At 45.8% G+C, this 17,692-nt stretch overlaps 1 protein-coding gene, 1 long non-coding RNA gene and 10 other non-coding genes across 12 annotated transcripts; 11 read left to right on the forward strand and 1 right to left on the reverse strand.

Moving 5' to 3' along the window:
* Positions 1-118: 118 nt before the first annotated feature.
* Positions 119-9,979, forward strand: LOC102455120 (uncharacterized). The gene is made up of 13 exons (XR_012906053.1): positions 119-198; positions 1,642-1,689; positions 2,251-2,279; positions 2,581-2,626; positions 3,037-3,065; positions 3,761-3,861; positions 5,092-5,122; positions 5,523-5,562; positions 6,071-6,092; positions 6,829-6,874; positions 8,102-8,147; positions 9,198-9,235; positions 9,432-9,979. It is a non-coding gene; the product is annotated as an uncharacterized LOC102455120 (long non-coding RNA).
* LOC112544079 (small nucleolar RNA SNORD74) lies at positions 1,181-1,260 on the forward strand. Its single transcript, XR_003087403.1, has one exon. It is a non-coding gene; the product is annotated as a small nucleolar RNA SNORD74 (small nucleolar RNA).
* On the forward strand, positions 2,106-2,172 carry LOC112544085 (small nucleolar RNA SNORD75). Its single transcript, XR_003087409.1, has one exon. It is a non-coding gene; the product is annotated as a small nucleolar RNA SNORD75 (small nucleolar RNA).
* LOC112544086 (small nucleolar RNA SNORD24) lies at positions 2,428-2,511 on the forward strand. The gene has a single exon (XR_003087410.1). It is a non-coding gene; the product is annotated as a small nucleolar RNA SNORD24 (small nucleolar RNA).
* On the forward strand, positions 2,884-2,964 carry LOC112544081 (small nucleolar RNA snR60/Z15/Z230/Z193/J17). The gene has a single exon (XR_003087405.2). It is a non-coding gene; the product is annotated as a small nucleolar RNA snR60/Z15/Z230/Z193/J17 (small nucleolar RNA).
* LOC102455460 (heme-binding protein 2-like) lies at positions 3,132-17,604 on the reverse strand. Its single transcript, XM_006139361.4, has 5 exons — positions 17,447-17,604; positions 13,570-13,654; positions 12,923-13,058; positions 12,565-12,730; positions 3,132-11,995 (listed from the first exon to the last, which is right to left on the reverse strand). Exons 2-5 carry the CDS (start codon positions 13,642-13,644, stop codon positions 11,821-11,823), a joined length of 552 nt encoding a protein of 183 aa, XP_006139423.1. The 5' UTR covers positions 13,645-13,654; positions 17,447-17,604; the 3' UTR covers positions 3,132-11,820.
* Positions 3,208-3,292, forward strand: LOC112544082 (small nucleolar RNA snR60/Z15/Z230/Z193/J17). The gene has a single exon (XR_003087406.1). It is a non-coding gene; the product is annotated as a small nucleolar RNA snR60/Z15/Z230/Z193/J17 (small nucleolar RNA).
* LOC112544080 (small nucleolar RNA SNORD44) lies at positions 5,381-5,445 on the forward strand. The gene has a single exon (XR_003087404.1). It is a non-coding gene; the product is annotated as a small nucleolar RNA SNORD44 (small nucleolar RNA).
* LOC112544084 (small nucleolar RNA SNORD78) lies at positions 5,908-5,971 on the forward strand. Its single transcript, XR_003087408.1, has one exon. It is a non-coding gene; the product is annotated as a small nucleolar RNA SNORD78 (small nucleolar RNA).
* LOC112544089 (small nucleolar RNA SNORD47) lies at positions 6,154-6,229 on the forward strand. Its single transcript, XR_003087413.1, has one exon. It is a non-coding gene; the product is annotated as a small nucleolar RNA SNORD47 (small nucleolar RNA).
* Positions 7,953-8,034, forward strand: LOC112544088 (small nucleolar RNA SNORD79). The gene has a single exon (XR_003087412.2). It is a non-coding gene; the product is annotated as a small nucleolar RNA SNORD79 (small nucleolar RNA).
* LOC112544087 (small nucleolar RNA SNORD81) lies at positions 9,289-9,367 on the forward strand. Its single transcript, XR_003087411.1, has one exon. It is a non-coding gene; the product is annotated as a small nucleolar RNA SNORD81 (small nucleolar RNA).
* Positions 17,605-17,692: the final 88 nt, after the last annotated feature.

The raw sequence follows: 17,692 nt of genomic DNA on the forward strand, positions 1-17,692 counted from the left end.
GGAATGCGGCCGCCATAGCTCCGTGCGGGGGGCGGGGCCTGTGTCCCGTCATCGGCAGGGCGCTGGGGGAGGAGTCCGCGAGGAGCGGCAGCGCCGTGGTCACGTGACCGCGCGGCGGGGCGGGTATATATACCGCTGGCGCCGCCCCCCTTCCTTCCTTCCCTCCGCGCCTTCAGCCGGCGGGTGCGCTGCGGGCCGGTGAGTGGCGCGCGCCTCTGCGGCCTCGGGGCTGAGGGGGACCGAGCCCATCGCGCTCGCGGGGCGCTGGGCGGCCGCTGCGGGAGGCGCTTTGCCGCCGATGGGCGCGGGCTGAGGCGGATGGAGGCGGATTATCTCCCCCCCCCCCCCCCCGTGTGTGGCGCTGGCTCCTCGCGAGGGAGCGGCGCGAAGCCTGGGCTGCTTCATTGGCGTTAACTGGGGGGCCGCGAGCGCTGGGCCCCGGCGGAGCGGTGCATGCTGGGGGTTGTAGTTCCGAGGAGCGGGTCTTCCGCGTGGGCGGCGGGGGTCTGCAGGCGGCTTCTGGGAGGGCGCCAGAGGGGTGTTGGCTGGGGCTGCACGTGGTGCCCTGCCGGGAGAGGGACTCTGCCCTTAGCTTCTCCGGAATGGGCGGGTCTTCAACAGAGCCAGGCCACTGCAGCCTTCTGTTCTCGGGTCTGCACGGGAGAGAGCCTGGGAACCACTATCTTAGGGAATTAGACCGGTCGGGGGGGGGGGGGCGCCAAGCCTGGACTCGTCAATAGGCCTCGCTTTGCCTTCCTCTAAAGCTATTCAAACACAGGCTTGTTAGGACTGAGCCGCTTGTAGAAATAGATCGAAAGTTACACGGCCCTGAGCCTCTTGGTTTATAATGCTGTGTAGAGCCCTAGTCAGGGTCATCACACGTGGGACACAGGCTGGTATTTCTTCCAGGCCAAATGGTGACGGTGCAGATGGAATTGGAAATATCAGTGTAGCTAGAAAGTGGAAACATCCTTGGAGTAAACTGGAATACCTTGAAGTAGAATTACAGGACTATTGCCCGAGAACACGTGGCCTGGTGGAACATGTTGAATTTCCTAATCCTATCTGGAGGAGCAGGCAGGCCTCAATACAACCATGGTTTTGCCATAGTAATAGTTAACAGGCTTCCTTTTTTAAAAATGGGACAGTGCCGTGTCTCATTTGATGAACTTGCCCTCCCATGTACCTGCATGTGATGAAAACCATGTTGGTAGGGACATCTGAGAGCATGATGAATACCAACATCTCTGAGCGAGACATGGGTTGTATTTTCTACTGGGCAATAGCATACCTAGTTGGGAACAATCAAATTGTATTAGTGGTTGCCTGAGTGACTAAGTGCCTGTAAAGGTTATAATTGCATGGAAGAAGCAGTGGTGGGTAACTATTAATATCCCTTTAAAGGTGGCTGGATTTTTCTTGTTGCAAAAGGCTGTCTAGTTTGTATTAATGGGCTTCTTGATAGTTGGTGAACTAACAGCCTACAGAACAGATGTAGATGAACTTGTGCTGCATATGGTGTAGCTGTTCTGGAATGGGTCATTTTAGAGTCGTCAACATGACAAAACATTTTCACACTATCTTGCTAGGCTTTTTTCTGAAACTGAGGAAATTTTGACCATTATAACTTTCTGTATTTAGCCATGATGCATCAAGCAAGTTTGTTCTTCGCTGGTAACTACAAAACTGGTAGGAATTGCTTTTTAAATATAGGTTTTAATGGGGGGAGGTGGCAGAAGAGTACCATCTGGCCTACTACAGGCCCACTTGAAGATGTTTGACTAATCTCAAGAAATCTGTAGTTCCTGGCTGATCTCTCGAGGTGCAAAGCCAGTGTTGCTCTTGTATAGCAAATTACTCTGAATTGGCCTTCTGTGCCTGTACTGGCAATCCTCACTGCAGTGGGTGAACACCATTTTTTTTCCTATGCTTTGTCTCCCTTCAGTCAAAGGGATACTGCATGATGTAATTCTCCATTCCCTCCACTAGTAACACTTTTGCATCTCTGGAGGTCACCTGAAGGGGCTAAACAATGAATTCACTTTTTGGGAGGGAGGGAGGGGACAATTGCTACAATTGCGTTAAAGACTGCTATTAAACTGAATGGCCGATGATGCTATAAATATAAGAGTAGTGGACAGAAGGGATTTCTGAGAACTCTATTCTGAGGCTTGTTCGGTGCCTGTTATCTCTGATATTTAACTTTTTAATAGCAATGCCTTAAGTGTGTGGTTTTCTTGTTTTTGTTAGCAGGTCAAGACCTAGTGACACTTGCCAAGGTAAAAATCATGTTTAATTTTTATCATAAATGAGGGAAGCTAACCTTAAGGAGAACTGCATCTAAATTATGGTCTAGATGCCTTATTTTTAATCTGATCGGCATGCTAGTTAAACATGTTCCAGCAGCTTAATGCCAGTTTCCTCTTGTGCCACAATGATGACACTTATTTGCTACTCTTGACTCAAGAGAATGATGAGAACTCTCAACCACCTGTATTTCAAACTGAGGCACAACATTAGTCATGAGCAGTTTAATCTATAAATGACTGAATCTGCTTCATAACTTTCCTCTTTCCTCAGGATTTAGTGGAGGACTTTAGAATCACCATACAAGATGGATTCTCTGGTAAGAAACAAAACATCTTCATGGTTCTTTTGTGGGTTTCTCCTTCCTTTATGGAACTGATTCAGTGCAATGACTAGGCTGGGTCAAGAACCTGTTTGGGTTCTGTATCAGTTGAATGCAGCAGAACAATTTTAACTCTTGCTATTTCTTGGAGGCTCTTGGATTGTCTTCTGGTTGGGTAGCTTTCTCTAGAACCACTCCATATTTCTTGTTAGCTCAAACTAAACCACATTCCTTTTTAGAAAAATAGCTTAAAGCCAATACAATGATGATAACATAGTTCAGCAGAATCCACAGTGACGAAAACAATTGTCTTTCGCTCCTATCTGATGTATCTGGCTGTCATGATCCTCCCCAGTACACATTAGAAATGCTGAAATGGTGTGTAACTTCCTTTTCTTTTCATGTAGGTCCTGGAAGGCAAATGCTGGTGTGAAAGGTAAATCGTTCGGGCGGGACGGGGCAGGTTGGTTGTGGACTCCCCAAGTCTGTCTTGTTTTTCAGACAGTTTAAATGCTTCAGTTTACATTCAAATTTAAGGGGCTTTGTATTTTCAACTGCCACTCATTCATCTCCAGTGGAGGCTGTATATGATGATAACATAGTTCAGCAGATGGTCTATGAAGAACATGCTGTACTGTCTTTCGCTCCTATCTGATGCATCCTCCAGTGGCTTGAGCATTACTCCAGCAGCTAGTTCACATGGAAAGTGTCCTCTCTGCTTGTCTAAAGTGTTCTGAAAGACTTGGCACAACTACTTTTTTGCTATAAGCAAGCCAGTCTCGAGTAACTGGAGTAGACTCTCAAAGTTGGGTGGGGGGGGGGTCTTCCCACAAATGAACATAAGGTGAAGCACAGATTTACATTTAGCCTTAGTAGTGTCTTAACATGGTGATGCCATATCTGGCTTGTTTAGTTTTTGTCCTTCTCTTGCCCCCACCCCAAAGTCTGTCTTCCCTCCATTACCTTGTTTTATTCTTGCATGGTTGGCTGTTTGAGGCAGAGACTGTCTCTGTTCTGTCAGTACAGTCCTTTGCAGAAATAGGAGACTCCTCATAGATGAGGACCCATGTGCTCCAGCAATACAAATAAATAAATTAGTGATACAGGTATCATAGTGTCTTGTCTTTACAGGCACTGTTAAATAGATGGCTTCTGCCAACCACCTGCCTGATGCATATGGGGAAAAATCCAACTTGAACACTGACTTACTGTTTGTAAGGAGAATACAGAAGGTAACTTAGAGGACCTGTTTAATTGTAAATACTTTTGCTTCTAGCCTATGGTTGAGTTTTAACATTGGCAGTGGGAAACTTTAAAGTTTGGATTTCCTTTGGGCTTGAAAAATCCAAACTAGTGGTAGCACTAGTTATTGGGTATTTTGGCTAAAATTCTTGTTAAGGGGAAGGGAGCAAATAATAGGTAACTTTCAATGTATTCAAGTATTTGTAGTATTGGACCTGCTCTGGGGAAAGAGGGCAGCAAAGATTTTAAGATTGAATCATGACTTGGAGTACTAGGTTTAATTCTTGGTTCTGCTGCAGATTCCTCCAGATGCCTCATTTCTCACTTTTTTTTTTCTCCCTTGGCCCATCTGTTTAGAACAGGGAGTGCTTAATGTGCTTCTATGGTGCCTAAACACTCCTTGGTTGGCTAATATTTTTAGATACAAGATAAAATACCTTGTTTGGAGGCTAAACTTACTATTGACTAACTGTGGGGCAGGAACGGCCTTTGAAATCTTTGTCCATAAGAGTAGAGCAGTAAGCAGCTCTAGCAGAGATGAGAATTGCAGAGGGAGAGGCTAATCTGTATGTCAGCATCTTTTGGCAGATGAAAGAAATGTATGTTAGTCAGGGTTTGCTTCAGAAGGAGCCCTGTGTCTTTATTTGGGAGGTAGGCAGATATGAACAAGGCCTGAGGCCTAGGTCTTGACTGCAGTTACCTTAGTGGCCACACCAGAGTAAGAGCCTTGCTACACTCCTGTTCACATACCTAGCTGGCCTGTCCCAGGGTATACAGCTCAATGAATGCGTTAGAGCCATGGGGTGTGCACCCAGAAGTCCTACAAACACAGGTAAATGCAGCATTAGTGGAGAGACTGCAAAGCATATTTGAATTAGGCTGCTTGTACCCAGGCTAAGCCTACCTGGGTGCTTAGATCCAAGTGCTGATGACCTAAGTTAAATCATGAGGCCTACCCAAGAAGGGGGCCATAAAATAAATCACTCCAAGGGTCTAGTGGAAGATTCCTGTAGGCTTCTCAGGTAAGTGCTTATCTTCTAGGTTAGAGGAGGATGTCCTGTGTAATTAAAAGCAGGTTGCTTGCTGTACATGATGTTGAATCAGGTCTCTGATCCTAATGAGGATAAAATTGACTATGCACTGATACAGTTTTACACATAAAAATAAAATACTAAAGAAGCTTATTACAGGCCTCGAATAATACCAGTTTTCTCTTGTAGATGCAGGCTTCCAAAGGTGCTTGGATATCATGTAAGTATTGTATTTAACTTAAGGGGAATTCTAGAGTGTGCCTCACTTCAGAGGTTCTAACTAACCAGAATGTGTTATAAGCCTCTAAAAACACATGCTGATTGCTTACTGCATGTCCCATTCTAAAATAGTTAAGATGCTGGAAGAATTATCAAGGGTCCCAACACTAAAAGTATCTTCACTCAGTGTGATCTGTAAATCTAACTGGCTGGCCTTTCCCCACCACATTGCTGCCCATTGTTTGGTGCACACAAGCAGCCTGTATGATGAAATGCAAACAGACTGACTCAGCCATGGAGGTCTGTAATTAGCTCTATCTGATTTTTTCAGGCATTTGGCTTGGATTTTCCTGTTTCATGGTTGATTCTCTGAATTTCCCTGACACTCTGCTTCATTCCAGGCCTGTAACTTGGATGTGGACAGTGCTATGATTAGCAGTGGTAAGTAGTCAGCAAAACTAGTAAAAGCTTTGGTTTTAACTTGGCCATTGACCTCAGTGTACCAAAAAAGGTTTGCCTGTTTGGTTCCCTGCTATAGCCTGGTGACCAGGGGCTGACCCCTCTAAAGGTCTCCTGCAGTAGGATGGGATTTCCTGGCTTGTCCTTAACTTTTCTGCCCTAAGATTTTAGGCATTAGCCTGCTGTGGGTCACTTAAGGATAATCCAAGGCAGTGCTTCACCATAGGTAATGCTTTGTTTTGAGATCTATGAATACACAACTCACTGGATTTTTGAAGGATGACTCGTGTGGCAGGCTCATCCATGTAGCAATTGTCCCTTCAGGGTTTATAATGATGTTGACAAATGTCTGACCTGAAATCAATATGTGGACTGCTTCATTACTGAAAGACCCTGTAAATTAAGATACTGTTTTACTGTGCTCAGAACTGCATTCTATTTTATACTCATGGAGAGATAAAAAAGCTAATGGATTCACTTTTTTTTTTAGGCCTTGGCTTCAATAAACTTAGGTGAGTGTATTTAATTTGTTTGGACCCGTGTTTAACTTGTAGCTAGGAGGAGCATTGTTGTAACCAGTGATGAAATTAGATTCTGCCAAATGAATGTCAGTGATATTACTCCTTTCCGTTCCATTTACTCTGAGGTTACAGTCTTGCTCTTGCCAATTTAGAAGTGAGGCAGTGTCCTCTAGCCAGTGGCAGGGGTTTTAAAATGTGTGTACAGCTGGTCCCCCACTTAAACGCATTTACACACTTACGACCAACCTCCTATTAAGCATGGCCCCGACTTTACGAACGTCGATCTGTGCTTATGAACAGCATCGTCCCATTGAAATGAATGGGGTCCGACTTCTGAACACATTGAGTTACAACCAGCTGTTCGGAACATAACCCGTTCGTAAGTCAGGGACCGGCTGTGCTCAACCCATGGAGTGCAGTGTACCTTCTCAGCTGTTAGAATGTGTCCCCTTTGCCCTAACTACCAATTTAAATGATACATCTGAACTTCTCTGAGGTGACAGGGTCTGAAACCTCTACTGTTTTGGATGGTCCATAGAATGATTTGCTCACTGCCGTAAATGATTAAATTCACACTGCTTTTAGAAAGCTGGTTCAAGCTTCAGTTGGTCACTGCTGCTAGTTTTCAACTCGTAGATTGAGAGGACATCTAATTGAGCATGTTAGTCTTGCTCATTTGGGTTACTAACTCGGTTACTTGAAACCACTTTCTTTTGTCCCCATTAAGCATTATTAGAAGATTGACAGATGATCACGACAGCGTTTCAACTGAGGTTTGTATTTTATTTTGTTCCTTTGTGGGTGTTGTGGCAAACTAGCTGGGTTTTAATAATGTAAAAGTAACTGCATTGTGTGATGGAACCAACCTTCCATTGGGCCGTCTGGGGCTGGCTTTCACTTAAATACTGAGGTCTTTAACTGTGGTCCAAGAAACACACGTCATATTGTCAAAACTACACATTTTTAAGCTTGCAGTTGTAGTAGGTACACCTTGGAGTAAGCTCTTGTTCCTATTGTAGTCGGGGTGGGGTGAGAAAATGCTTTTTTCTTTTTAACATGAGCAGAGCTGGGCAGACAGAACACACTCACACCACAAGTCAGATTCAGCTGCAAATTTACCAATATGGATATTGGTGTCTGGGAGGGTGTTCCTCCAGTGTTCAGTGAGGATTCTGGCTGTGAAAGCATTTAGATAGGCAGTTGGGAGGTTTTAATCTGGATTCCAGGTTCCCTTTCCTCTTTACTTTCATTTACAGCCTGAACAGGGATGCCTGGTTTGGGGCTGGAATCAAAGCCTGTGAGGACCTGAATTATAAGAGTAGTGGACAGAACACGTTTCTGAAAACTTCACACTGAGGCTTTGAAGCGAATACTGTGTTTGCAGGCAGGGCGAAGAATTTGAATTTTACATTTGAATTTTTTTTATTTCAGAGCTAGGGCACTCTTCCCGGATAAAGGATCACAAAGTGATATTACCTCAACTTAAACTTGTGACTTCATGCTAAATTGGCTGCTGTTGCATTTATCTGATACTTTCACTCATTATGAAAGTGAAGTGGAGAAGGAATCTTAACTAGCAGTGAGATTGGCTTCATAAAACTGATAATTTTATTGTTGACTGTAAAAAGCAGAGGCATCCCAGAAGAAGTCACACCAACCTAACAGCATTCTGTATCTTCCCTGATCTAATATTTTTGTGTGCATGCTAGCCGTCCCTGTGGCAAGTTGGAATTAGGGTTGTGTGTTTGTGTGACTTTCAGCTCTGTATACTGAAGTATAGTGGTATTGTTTAGCTCCAGCAGCAGTGAATGAGAACTGTTCCACATACAAGCGTGAAATGCTGTCTGTGTGTACTGTTAATGATGATTTTTTGTTGTAAACAATGGGAATCTCTCTGAAAGAGAATGAGGAGGACACTTATGCTGAAACAGTACAGAACTCAAGCTGTCTACTAACTCAATCAACCAGAACATGTTTGTAAAAATGTAATTCTGTTCCAGAATGAAGCTGGTCAAACATTGTAAAGCAATCCTGCCTGCCTGAGAGGTAAGGCTAAAGCAGAGTACTGGGAGCTTGTGTTAAACATTAGTGACTTTTTTCCAGGCTTATGTCTTTTGGAATCTCTTGATTCCAGGACAGCTTAGTGTTGGGGTGAGGGCTCTTAAATGGGGCTTTCAGCTTTGGGGAGGAGCGCTGGACTGGGGGTTGGGTGGAGGGAATTTAGCTGCTGGCTCCCATGATGCTCTTTCTGCTGTTGGCAGGAGAATTCTCCTGACTCTTAACCAAGCAGGAATGTTCACCTGGTTCTTCATGAACCATTAGATAACATGACTGGCCATTGGCACTGTGTCTCTTGCTTCCATTGATGCTAAAGAGAGCAGGATTGAGCTATTTGCTGTGATGACCATATGCTAACACCACGATTGATGCAGTCAAAGTTAGAAGCTCATTTTAGTCACCCTAAGATACATGGTGACTCAATCAAATGATTAATATGTGCTGGCTTTAAAGGGGCAAGTAACTTAGTCTGTCTCACTTACCTCTCCCAAAGCAGGAGCATGGAAACAGGGCTGACAGCCTGAAACTCAACACCCCAATACTGGGCTGGCAAGATAGTTCAGCAGAACTCTGATGAGCACAGCTTTCTTTCCCTGCTGTCTGATGCATCTAGCTATTGCTGAATCCTGACACTACAGACTGTTGGCTTAAGTGACTGTGAAAGTGGCATTCTTATTGCACATTGCCATGTGCACTTGCCACTTTTACAGACACAAACTTTTCTGCCCAGTGAGCTCCAGTACTGTGACCCTGACAGGGAGGGATAGCTCAGTGGCTTGAGCATTGGCCTGCTAAACCCAGGCTGGAGAGTTCAATCTGGGGGGGCATTTAGGGATCTGGGGCAAGTCTGTCAGGGATGGTACTTGGTCCTTCTGTGAGGGCAGGGGACTGGACTCCATGACCTCAAGGTCCCTTCCAGTTCTGAGATAGGTAGCCCTCCATTTTTTATTTAATTTGTTCCACTCTTTCTGAAGTTCTCCATCAGTAGTACACTTCAATTTTATTCTTATTGTCTTATTGTCCATTTTTCCTTTCTAGGAAGCAAGCTATGCCTGACCACTTGAGGAACCAGAAAGGTGGGTATGGCTTTACTAGCATTCAGCACTAATCCGTGATAGAAGCATTGTTGGAATGGATAGATGATGATTACTACTTAGCTTGAACTCTCTCTCTGATGAGTGATGGAAAACCTAAGTTCTGATCCATTCCTGTTAATAAATATCTTGTACTTAAGTTCAGAGCTTCACCCTAAACATTATTCTCTCCTTGCAGTGTGAAGAGCTGTAAGATTTGGTGGACACTTCCCAGTGCTGGAGCAACAGTGAAGAAGCAGGAGTTTTGTGCTAGCACAGTTTGATAGGGACATCTACTCTGGATCCTTGAAACCCTGGCATGTCACACATGGCTCTTGAGTGCTCAACTAGCATTCTAGTAACACCTTGTCAATTACTTTCTAACACTGCTCCATACAAAATTTCCTGCCCTTAATTAGGAGGGTGAGCAGTGGACAGCCTCTAATTTTCAGAGTGATGGGAGGGCAACTCTTGTCTGTTTCCTATTGGGTTCCTGCAGGGGAGGGAGAAGTAGGAGATATTCTAATGTCCAAATTCTGCCCTTCTGAGATGGCTGGTAGTGGCCATGGTGGGGGAGAGAAGAGACCAGAGCCCTTTCTGCAGTAGTGGGTGTCAATGTTAAAACACTACCTTGCTTATAAGACCCACATCTTAAACTAGACAAACATTTACTGTATTTCAACTGCTTTTAAAAGTAAAAAGGCTGTTCTCTTAAATGTATTAATAAACCTAAATGGCACCCCTGGAGTTTGTACTTTTACTCGGTTTCAAGATGTGGTCTCTTAAAATATACTATAAGCTAAACTTAATTGTTTAGGCTGTGCTGCTGTAGAGCTCCTGTCAGTCTAGAGTAGATGTAAATATAAACAACTTATACCACTTGAGTGACCAAGGGCTGGCCTAAGCCATTCTTGTGCTGTAGGTGTGTGGCAGCCCCAAATGGTTGAGGACTGATGACTTGTACCATAGCACTAATGGGGAAATCTAACCAGACAGTGGGCTTAAGCCTGTAATCACCAACCTCTTGATCACAATTGACTGGTTGATCAGGAAGCCCTGACCAGTCAATCACAGGGGGGTGGTCTACACTGGGCCACTTATTCCAAAAAATCAGCTGCTTTTCTGGAATAAGCTGCAAGCTGTCTACACTGGCCCTTGAATTTCTGGAAAAGCAACAATGCTCTACTGTACAAAATCAGCCACTATTCTGGAAAAACTATTCTGCTCCCACTTGGGCATAAGTCCTTATTCCAGAACACTGTTCTGGAAAAGGGCCACTGTAGACAGCCTAGTAGTTTTTTCCAGAAAACCCCAATCGTGGAAATGGCAAGCAGGGCTCTTTTCCGGAAAAGTGCATCTACATTGGCCACAGACGCTTTTCTGGAAAAGCAGCTTCCTTTTCTGGAAAAACTGAAAATGGAATAGTATTCTGTCAAGCATTTCCAGAAATTCATGCCAATGTAGACACAGTCAAGGTGTTTAGGACTCTTCCCCTCAAGGAAGGGTGTACTAGGGCTTCCCTCTCCCATGCAGCTCTTCTCCAACAGGACTCTTCCTACTTCCCATCATAACACTAAATGCCCATGGACCTGTTTAAAAGGTACAAGGGCCTGGCTTGGCACTGCAGTAGGCTTTGGCTGCTAGTCACATCACTGACTGCTAGGCTCAAATAAGATCAATTTGGTGACTGCTAGTGGCGGGGCTGGTACCTTCTGTGATACCTCTAGCAGTTTACTAAGTAAAGTCTAAGCTAAAGCCCCACCTGTTAGGAAGAGCAGCTGTAGTGGTGGAGATCTACAACCAACCCCATAACACATACAAGTGTATCTGCAATATTGAGCCTCTCCAGCTGTAAGTGCAGTGTGCTGCTGCACCCTACAGCCCAGGATTGTGGGGCTGGCTTCTAAATCCCATTGCCCAGGATAAACAGCTACAGAAGCCATCCTTGAAATACAGCAGTTTATAAAAACTCAGACACCGTTATTAAAGAGAAAAGGTCATTAAGTTAGTGTAGTATAGAAAGTCCATTCATCTCAACTAGCATGGTTACTACCACACTAAGTGTGAATCTGGTTATTCAGACTAAAAGGTAAGTGGCATAAGCTGGTACACTTCTCTCCCCACACCCCCAACCACTCCCCCATCTATGGTTAAAACTGGGTGTCCTATTGCTGAGGACAGGATAAAACAAACCTTGGCATAATCAAGCATCTATAACAGTGGCTACACAAAATGCAGTTCACCTTTATCCTAGCCTATCCCCACAGTAGCAGTTATTTGCCTACTTTGAGTCTGGGTACAACTTTTGGAAATTCCTAAATCATTTTACTGCAAAGGACACACACATGCTTTCAGATCACAGAAAGAAATGGTCTGGAAACACACCTCTGCTACCCCTCAGCAACAGGTTGGAGTAGACTTCAGAGCTCCTCCGTGACAGCCTTTCCCTTCTGTACTTGGAGATCTGGGTTTTTGAAGTTGGTGTCTGATCTATAGTCCTAGGTAAAAAGCTATAAAGTCTCTTTGGTACATACAAAGTCAAGGAAGCAAGAGAGACAAGCGAGGTCCATCCTCCAGCACTCTCCAGTTTACTTCTTGAAATACCACACTTCGTTGTGCCTGTTGAAGAGCTTGAAGGGGCTGTCATAGCCAGCAGTGTAATAGAAGTCTTCATGGAACGACTGGCCTGCCTTCTTTAGGATTCTGGACAGGGCCTGGGCTTCCTCTGCATACTTCTCTGGGGAGGCAAACCCCCCAAAGGACCTGGGGAAGACAGCAGGGAGAGGGGCTTTGTTGGATCAGCTCAAACATGAGGGAGGCCATTCTGGATTCTGAAGTGTTCAGCTGGCTCCCACTTACCAGAATGTCACCAGAGCCACACTTGAAACCAGATCTGGAGCTCAATTTCCTATAGGGGCTTCCTCTTTAAAATGGGCTAAACCAGCAGCCTGGGTCTAAACATTCCCAGATGGTATCTGGCTAAGGCCCTTTCTCCTAATGGGAGGGTTCAACCAGCATGTGCTGGTGTGACCATGCAGATCTTAATGTACATAATGGGCCCTGGCCATTCACCACACAGGTTGGTGCTTTGCAAAGTCGCTTGGACACACGGTGCTAGCTGCTTGTTGGACCCATTTTTGTTGGAAGAGACAAGCCTTTGGGCATCACAAATCAAGGCAGCTCTAAAGGGGGTGCTCTCTGCTAGGTTTCTCTTTACCAGCTGTATTGAACAGCAAAAGGGTCAAACTGCAAGCAGCAGCCAGCCCTCCCCACCCTGCTTTGTACTGTTGGCTGGCTCCTCTGCCAAAGAGGCGGCAGCAGGACGGTGCTACCTGACAAAGATGGCCTCTCCCTTCCGCTCCTCGATGAAGACACCCGGCTCCGTGGGCTGCGGTGGTGAGTCTTGATACTCGAATGGCACAAAGAATGAGACCTTAAAGTCGGTGCAGCCAGTTTTCACCAAGCACGTCACTGGCACAGTCATCTCAATCTTCACCTCTGGAAGAACAAGGACAAGAAAGCTCCTGTCTCACATTAACTCACCCTGACTAGCATCGCTGACATTTCTGGTGCATTTCCCATCTCCCCCAACCACTGCTGTTCCCAGATCATTCTTGTTTGTATCCTGTCTCCAGCCAGCTGTCTCCATGGGTTTCCCACCGGCCATTCCAAACCTGGGTGACTTCATACCTCTCTCATTCTTCCCCTGAATGTAGTGGAAGAGTTTCCAGAAGCCCTGGCGCAGCGCTTCCTTCTGCACCTCTCCTTTAATTACCGTGCTTGCCCATTTGGCTGTCTCGTAGCGACGCAGCTCATAATCTTGCACCTGAAACGGATCTACAGTTACTGCACGCCGCTTAGTCAAGGGGGCTTTTATTTTCAGGTCACCGGAATGTCTCCGCCAGCACCCACCTCCATGGGAGCGTGCCCCTCGCAATCCCTCAGCTGCCCCATAGTCATACACCCTTTCCCCAACAAGTCACATGCCCCAACAGGGCATCCCCCTGCTGCCAAACCATCCGCCCCATTCCTCTGTGCCATTTGTTCCAGCCCAATCCACATCCTTACTCATCCAGTCAGCAGGCACCCCACCTGGACTGGCAAAAGCTGAATTTACATTGGAGGGTTTGTCAGGACAGCTGCACCCATGAACCCTTTCTAGTGAAGATGAGGCCAAAGACACACTTGGCCACTGTGCTCTAGCTGCAGAGGTTGAAGGGAAGCTTCCTTCTTGCATGACTTCTTCCCCGACAGCACTAATGAGTTTATTGCTGCAAGCATCTGCCCGCATGGGCAGTGCCACTCATACAGCGATCTCCTCCTACCCCGGCATTTACCTCGGTCTCTGCGGCGCTCCATTTGGGTGACTGCAGCTCCAATGACAAAAACGTCTGTTTGAAGGACTTGATCATCTTGCCCGGGCTGAAAGGCAGGAAACATTACACTGGGACGGAATATCCCACAGTGCACGGGCTCAAGGGTTCTTGCCTAATCTCAGACTCCTGGTGTTGGTTTTCGCAGGCGTGCGCAATGCCACTAAAGAGAGCACTTCCACTCTCTTCCTCCTCCACTCTTGGCGGGTGCTTGCTGTCCATTTAGGCCACCAAAAGGATGACAGGCCTTGAACATTGGGGATGTCCCTGGTTTTCATGGCTAGCCCATGGGTTTATCCCCCAGTGTTTTGTCTGTCCTGGTCACCCCAGGAATTGAACCAGCGACTCTGACCCCAGGCTGGGCAGCTGCACTGCTGCCTCAGGGACCACCGCCATGCGCATCACATTCCCCATTTGTAAAACTCTGGAAAGCCACACACTGAATGAGATCTATACATGGAGCCAGAATGTCTGGCAAGGGGCAAATCTTCAAGCGGCTGTTCCTCATCCTCATGGCAAACCCCCAGGGATGTGACACCCCTCCCCTTGCAAACTGAGGGCCTCCCCGCCTGATGCGTGACAAGAAGCATCCGATGGTCTAGCTGAATATTTAGTGTATGTGCATCACTGTGCCACCAAATAAACATGCTTTGGAATGAACTGACCTTCCAGACCAATACCAAGAAGCCAGACCCGAGCTAGTGGAAGTGGTTGCAGGGTTCAGCTCAGAATACTCTGTTCTGATCTGCTGCTGCCACTTGATATGAAGCAGCTGATGGAACCAGCATTCTGGTGTCCTTCAGCCCTCCCCAGTGCCACTGCTTCACTTCCATGCAGCAGAGCCGGCATAAGTACGGTGCTGTAGCATGGCAGCTTCATGTGGGATGTCAAGACACTGCCACAGAGGCTGCTGAAGAGGGTTAAACTTGGCAGCAGCTGCCACATCTTTCAGGCATTCCCAGCACTGTCAATAAAAGCTCCCCCAAATAGTTGAGGTGCCATTCCTGCCAGCTATCAAAAGCTGCCCAGTTGCCACCTGATATGCATGGGTTAATGGTTGTACTCTGGGATTGGAAGCTACCTGATGGTAATGGCCACAAACTTAATTTTATCTGGATTACTTACCATACCAGTGCACACAATCGTTTGCCTAACTAGATGGGCCATCAGCTGCAGCAGCCCACCCAACTTAGCCAGCAAGACAAGGCCATTGGTGCATCGTATCAGTTCAGCTATTGCATGCTACTCTGCTTGGGAAATAAAAGGAAGGAGGCGGTGTTCCCTGTAAGCTGTGCGCTTGTGTAGCTGCGCAGGAGAGATTCAAATGCCACCCCGCTGCCTGGCAGGGCAACCACTGCTAAGTTTTGTTTCTGCTGGTGGTGCACACCCACAAATGCCTCAGTGCACATCAACATCTATTCCATACATGGATGGAAGAGATTAAACACTGAAGGAGTCTGCAGCCTTCTTGACCTCTCCCCACATTCCTGCCAGCTATCAAAACCTGCCCATGTGATCTACACCCACCAAAGGAGAGGATGCTACAAATGTTTGCCTCTGTGACCCCACTAATAGTCTCTCTTTCTATTTGCCCCACTCAAACCAGCCTTTCCTTGAGGAACAGTTCCAGCTGCCCACTGACTTTCCATCATTCTAGCTCATTTATTTTCTTCCCAGCTGATTTATAATATTTTATAGGCAACACCTCTGCCTTTTCTATCTACCATTGCAAGTGAAGTATGGAGATAAAACATTAGACCGTCTCCTCCTGGAGTGGGGTGTATGTTCTAAATCACACAAAATCAAGAGGGGGTAAAGTCCACACTACGGTGTTGGAAACTCTCATGTTTCTTCCTTTAAGCTCCAGCTCCTGGAGTCACGTGAAAGTCGACAATATTTAAAAAATGGAATCCCTAGCCCTCAAGGAAGCAGAGAAAACCTTATTAAAAAAGGGGTAAACAGTGAGGTGGCAAAATTTGCAGATGATACTAAATTCCTCAAGAGAGTTAAGACCAAAGCAGACTGAAGCGCTTCAATAGTATCTCACAAAACTAGGTAACAGGGATACAAAATGGCAAATTAATGTTTATGTTGATAAATGCAAAGTAATGCACATTGGAAAACAATCCCAACTATATGTACAAAATGATGGGGACTAAATTAGCCATTACCACTCAAGAAAGATCCTGGAGTCATTGTGGATAGTTCTCTGAAAACATCCTCTCAGTGTGCAGCAGCAGTCAAAAAAGCAAACAAAGTTAGGAATCATTAGAAAGGGATAGATATTAAGACAGAATATCAATGGTATGCACACATCTTGACTACTGTGTACAAATGTGGTTGCCTCATCTCAAAAAAAGATAGCTTAGCATTGGAAAAAAGTTCAGAAAAGGACAACAAAAATTAATAGGGGTTTGGAACAGCTGCCATATGAAGAGAGATTAAAAAGGCAGGAATTTTTCTGCTTAGAAAAAAGGAGACTGGGTGGGGGGTATATGCTAGATGTCTATAAAATCATCACTGGTGTGGAAGAAGTGAATAAGGAAAAGTTATGTACTGTACTTGCTCCCAAACATCAGAACAAGTAAGCAGCACACAGATCACTGAAATATTTCAAACCTTCTACTAAATGAAGAACAGCTGCTTTAGCAGTCCCAACAGAGCAGGGAATTGGCACCCACATATCAGAGCACTACACGGCAAAACACTGATGCCAGTAAACCAAGATGCAGCTGTAAACTCCAGTGACTTAGCTGCAGGGAAGGCCAGGCACAACATCCCCGCCCTGCCAGCAAACAGATGCAGTGAGATCATCTCAGTTCTGCAGGCAGACTGCTTATCAAAGGGGCCATTCAAGAAGGTCCAACTGTAATACACTCACACGCCTATGGCATAAAACATACCACCAAGGCATCAGAGAAGAGTGACGGACTCGCAAGGTATGTATCAGAAGCAGACACGCTATCCAGTCTGATCCAGAACTGATCATATTTGGGGATTTGACCCCCATCTCTTCCTGTTTCAACGGCAGTGATGCTGTATCTCTGCCAGCTCTCCCTTTTCTCCTAGGTTTCACCTGCTTTTTTTGCTGCTCTTTGATGAAAAGCACTTCATTTTTGATTACTTAAGGAAATTCTCTCGCATGCTCTCATCTCCTGGGCACTGGAATAGAAAGAGTTTCTCTCCCTAGAACTGATTTCAGACTCCCTTCCTCCCCCACATCTTGTCACATGGCCTCTAACTTTCTGGCGAACGCTGTTAATTCCTACGTACAAATGGACTCTGTGTGCAAGTTACAGTAAACACTGCTTACGAAATGCAACGAACAGAGAACCACTAAACATGAGACAATGGGCTACTGGGTAAAGGAATACATTCCAACATGCAACAATAGCCCTGTCATCTCCAGACAGTTCTCCAAACGAGAACTCTGAGCACCATAATTTATCGTGAGTGCCAACATTACAGTTAGAACAACAGGTGCTGCAGGACCAGTCCTTGTTTTTTAAGTTTTTTCCAGTTAGAACAACAGTAAAGGTCAGCTGGATTTCCCTCTGTCACTGATTTATGTGACTTTCACTTTGCCCATTACACCCGAAATTATAAACTTTTCTTCCAGTGAGAATTCCACTTCATCCCCAGCGTTAAACACCCCATCTACACACTCCATCCTGCTGCTGTGTCACCTGGGCTAGCTCACTCACTGTGGGGTCACGGGGAGAAGAAAAACCACGGGGGTTTCTTACAGAGACAGTGGTGAGGAAGAGCAACCTGGTCATGCCATTCTGCAGGCACTTGCTGTTAGAAAGCAGATGAAAAAAAAATTGGACCCAACACTTACATTTTGAAGCGTAAGCCCAATTGTCCTCTAGCTGTGACTTTGCTGTTCCTGTCTCCAAGCTGCGCACACTCTTAAAACACTGTCTTTCCAGCGTTTATTTCTGTGCTCTATGGGCAAACTCCACCCCGCCACATTCCTACTGGTGAGAACCACTGTTATGAAAAGCCTAATATTCTAGCATTGCTCGTCCCTATGGCTCTCATTGGTTGTCTGCAAAACCAGCCCAAATAACCCCACCTCCTGCTC

The sequence above is a fragment of the Pelodiscus sinensis genome, chromosome 9, assembly GCF_049634645.1.
Source record: "Pelodiscus sinensis isolate JC-2024 chromosome 9, ASM4963464v1, whole genome shotgun sequence".
NCBI lineage: Eukaryota > Metazoa > Chordata > Testudines > Trionychidae > Pelodiscus > Pelodiscus sinensis.

Coding starts and splice junctions, on each gene's coding strand:
- LOC102455460 (XM_006139361.4), bottom strand. CDS start 13,644: ATGATCAAGTCCTTCAAACAGACGTTTTTGTCATTGGAGCTGCAGTCA. Junction 12,731..12,922: donor TCAGGGGAAGAATGAGAGAG/GTATGAAGTCAC, acceptor TTGTTCTTCCAG/AGGTGAAGATTGAGATGACT. Junction 11,996..12,564: donor GGAGAGGCCATCTTTGTCAG/GTAGCACCGTCC, acceptor TGTCTTCCCCAG/GTCCTTTGGGGGGTTTGCCT.